Below are 3752 nucleotides of genomic sequence, written 5' to 3' on the forward strand. Positions count from 1 at the left end.
TTCCCTCACTAGACTCAGAAGGCATATTAGACATGTTTTGATAACAGAAAGAGTAGAACCAAATGATGAAGGACTAGGAACAATGCAAATCACTGGAACAAAGAGGAGAGGTTTAAAGCAAGGAAAGAGTAATAGAGTAATATAGGGTTTCAAAATAACAGAAAACTTAAAACTCCAAAATCGCACCCAAATACCTCTATTTTTAAGGTTTTTGGCACCAGGACCGAAAACTGTTCATCATTACTAGGCATCGAAACCGAAGCGGCAGGTTCAATTAGAAGTCACAGGCGAAACGAAGTAACGCATCGAGAATATGCGTCATAATGACGCATGATGTCATGGCGTCATCCTAACTCATGGACAACATAACTCCAACGACTTGCCCGCATTGGGCCACGTTGCCAGTTCGTCATAACCACCACGACCTGTATAACTCACTCGATTATTTCGACCACAAATAACAAGATCCACTCATCGAACCCACCTGAAGCCAGCTTCAATAAGCGAAGGAACTAACTTAATGGGTCAAAATCTGACTTTAGAATATTTGAGCCAAGATAGTACTAAGGGAAGAGTTCCCAAGTCGTCGTTTGATAAAATTTCCCAAGGAGCAGCGAAGTCTGAGGTCGAAGAGTCAACGAGAGTTGTAGTTGAGGTGTCAACAAGGGTCGGGACCGAGGTCGAGTACCGTTGACAGAGTTATAACGACTAGTTTTCAAGATAGGGTATTAAAGAGAATATTATAGTGGATATTCTCTTTACTTATACTATTAGGATTTCTTAGGAATATGTCCCATATAAATAGAAAATGAGACAATGATAAAGGACATGTGACATTCATTTGTTAAAAAATATACTTTGATTTGACTAAGAGAATGGGATCTCATTTGCTACAATACAAATATCACCTTTTCTAAGATTCTTGTTTATGCTTTTCATCCTATGAGAATAATCCACAAGTCCAAGAGATTGTGTGTCGTTCATCTCTGTCAGAAACAACATCCTTTCTTGGGTGACCCAATCATCTTATTTACATAAATGCCATTTATTGCTACTCATTATTATTAAATTCAATATTATTATTTCTGATTTGTGGAATGTTTACTACACATCATTGCTACTGACCGGCTGCACTTGTATGTTATTTATTGCTTCTTTAAGAATCTCATCTAAGGATGTTATTGTTAGCTAATATTAACCCTTATTCTCATAAATCTAATTATCTGAACCAAAATCTATATTTTTTGTCAAACACTTTTAAATTTGTAAAGCCTCAAATTGGGGGTTCCTCAAGTTTAGGAGACTAAGAATTCTCCGAAAAGTGATCATATTTAAGAAACTATGGATAATATGGATATCCATATTATCCACCGATTAACCCATTTTATCCGTATTAAATATGGGTCGGGTCAAATAATTTATCTATTTTGCATTACCCGCTTTTCGACCCACCTATATCCAACTCGCTCCGTCCCGCCCCGCCCGTTTGCCACCCCTATTTGATGCTATGGAATAGATTACGCATCCCCATCTTTGATTTTCCGATTTGAATAATACTTGAGTTGAATGCATTTTTCAAAAAAAAAAAAATCTAATGTTTGGCGGCTAACTCTTAGTACTCCCTCTTTCTCAATTTATGTGTTATACTTTCTTTTTTAATATGTCATAGAAAGAATGTCATACTTCCTTATTTAAAAATAATTTAATTTTAAATTTCTTATTTTACACTTAGAAATGATTAATAAATACAAATATCTATGGCTTATTTTAGACTATAAGTTTCAAAAGTTTTTCTTTCTCTCCTAAACTCCTTGTCGAGTCAAACACCGCCACATAAATTAGGATGAAGAAAGTAATAATTATTACTCCCTCTTTTTCAGTTTATGTATCTTACTTTCGTTTTTAGTCTGTTTTTAAAAAAAATTTCTTTCCATATTTAGTGATTCTTCAACTCTAACATTTCACATGGTACATTTAATATCACAAGATTCAAGGGTATTTTGGTACATTACATACATCTTTAGTTTAAAATCACACGATCTATAAATTTTCCTTACATTTTTAAAACTTCGTACGTAGTCAAATTGATTACACATAAATTGATATGGAGAGTAATTTATATATTGGCAACTAGCTTTTACTAATACTTATAGTTTCTCCAACAATTGGATAGGTTGCTATAAACTTTATTTCATATGGTATTCACAAAAGTAAATCTCTATATAACTGGACGTGAGGATCAAAGTACTGAATCGTCAAACTTATAGTGGAAAAATTTATCCTGTAACTTTAACAAATATAAGAACTCTCATTACTATAGCTAGAAAAGGTCAACCACAACATAAGTGTTGAACTCATTAACAACAACATTACAACAGTAAAACAACGGCAATTACAAAACGAAGATGAATGCAAAGAGATAGAAAGGACAACACCTAAAGATCAACGATAAATTTCGTTGTCACACCCCCTTGTAGGAAACAAATTAAACCTATGCTACGTTCTATTACCAGAATGGATACCGTTCATACCTTATTGAACAATCAACTAAGAACATTTGAGCTCCAAAACGATCACCACAAGTAGTCGTTAAGTAAGATTTTGCATGACGTACACAAAGCGAACAATCTGAATATTTTTTTTAATTCAACAGACCTATTTTATTTCATTCCAACAGGGAGTGCAAAAGACAGAGGCGTTGGCATCCTAAACACTCTGTTCTACAGAGGTGGGATGCGATAACCAGTACATATGTAGACCTTCAGATATATTAACAAAAGAGGGTGATAAATCTTCCCCATACTACAGAAAGGTAAATCAAGGTACATCAAAATTATATTGTCTAAGCAGATGTCGATCCAATATAAAGTCGTTCTTCTTTTGCTTCATCCTGAATGAAGGGAACTGGAGCTTATCCATATTAACCTCCCCTCTGGCCTCTCTCGGGAGGTGTTGAAAGATTGCATACCAGGTTATGGCACCACAATTCAGACTACAGTTGGATAAATTATCCGTAACTTTGTTACCTTCCATGTAGTAGTGCGTCACCTTTGTCTCCTCAAATAACTCTATTTTGCTTCTTATGTCTTGCACCTTATTTTGTAAACTTCAGGGTATACTAGTTGTGTTTGTTAACCACTGGATCAACATCAGAGAATCATTTTCTATTTCAAGTTTCTTTACATTTTGATCAATACACCATTCAATTCCAGCTTTTAATGCAAGAGTTTCTGCAGTGTTGTTAGTCACTATACCCAGGGGCATTGCATAAGCAATAATCATCTCCCCTTTTTCATGCCGGACAATGCCACCACCACCACTAGGACCCAAATTACCTTTAGAGCAGCCACCAGAGTTCGGTTTCATCCAACCATTAGAAAGAGGATTACATTTTATAGCAATGGAGTTGGACACAGGTCCAACCTTGTCAACAAGCTCAAAGAAATGATTCCATCTCATGGGGGGGGGGGGGGAATTCTAGGGAATTACTTATGAGCGATTATGTTGATCTGTTGAGAGATGCTCAAGATGATCCTGTTTGAAGACATTCTCCCCCTATTCATATCTACTAGTACACCTTGCTTTCCAAAATTTCCAAACAATAATACCTGGAAGGATCTGGAGAATCACTTTATGAAGAGGATTTTGATATTTTTTCAACCACCATGTGATAACCATATGTCAGATGTTCCTCTGCTCCCTCATAATTCCTAATATTTGATTAAAGAACTTCCAGACATCTAGTGCTATTC

The 3752-nt window shown here is 35.5% G+C and overlaps 1 protein-coding gene across 1 annotated transcript; it reads right to left on the reverse strand.

The window, feature by feature from the left end:
• Positions 1-3108: 3108 nt before the first annotated feature.
• On the reverse strand, positions 3109-3459 carry LOC142177057 (uncharacterized). The gene has a single exon (XM_075245517.1). The coding sequence runs from the start codon at positions 3457-3459 to the stop codon at positions 3109-3111; it is 351 nt and encodes a 116-aa protein (XP_075101618.1).
• Between the last annotated feature and the right edge of the window lie 293 nt (positions 3460-3752).

This window comes from Nicotiana tabacum, chromosome 23 (assembly GCF_000715075.1).
Source record: "Nicotiana tabacum cultivar K326 chromosome 23, ASM71507v2, whole genome shotgun sequence".
NCBI lineage: Eukaryota > Viridiplantae > Streptophyta > Magnoliopsida > Solanales > Solanaceae > Nicotiana > Nicotiana tabacum.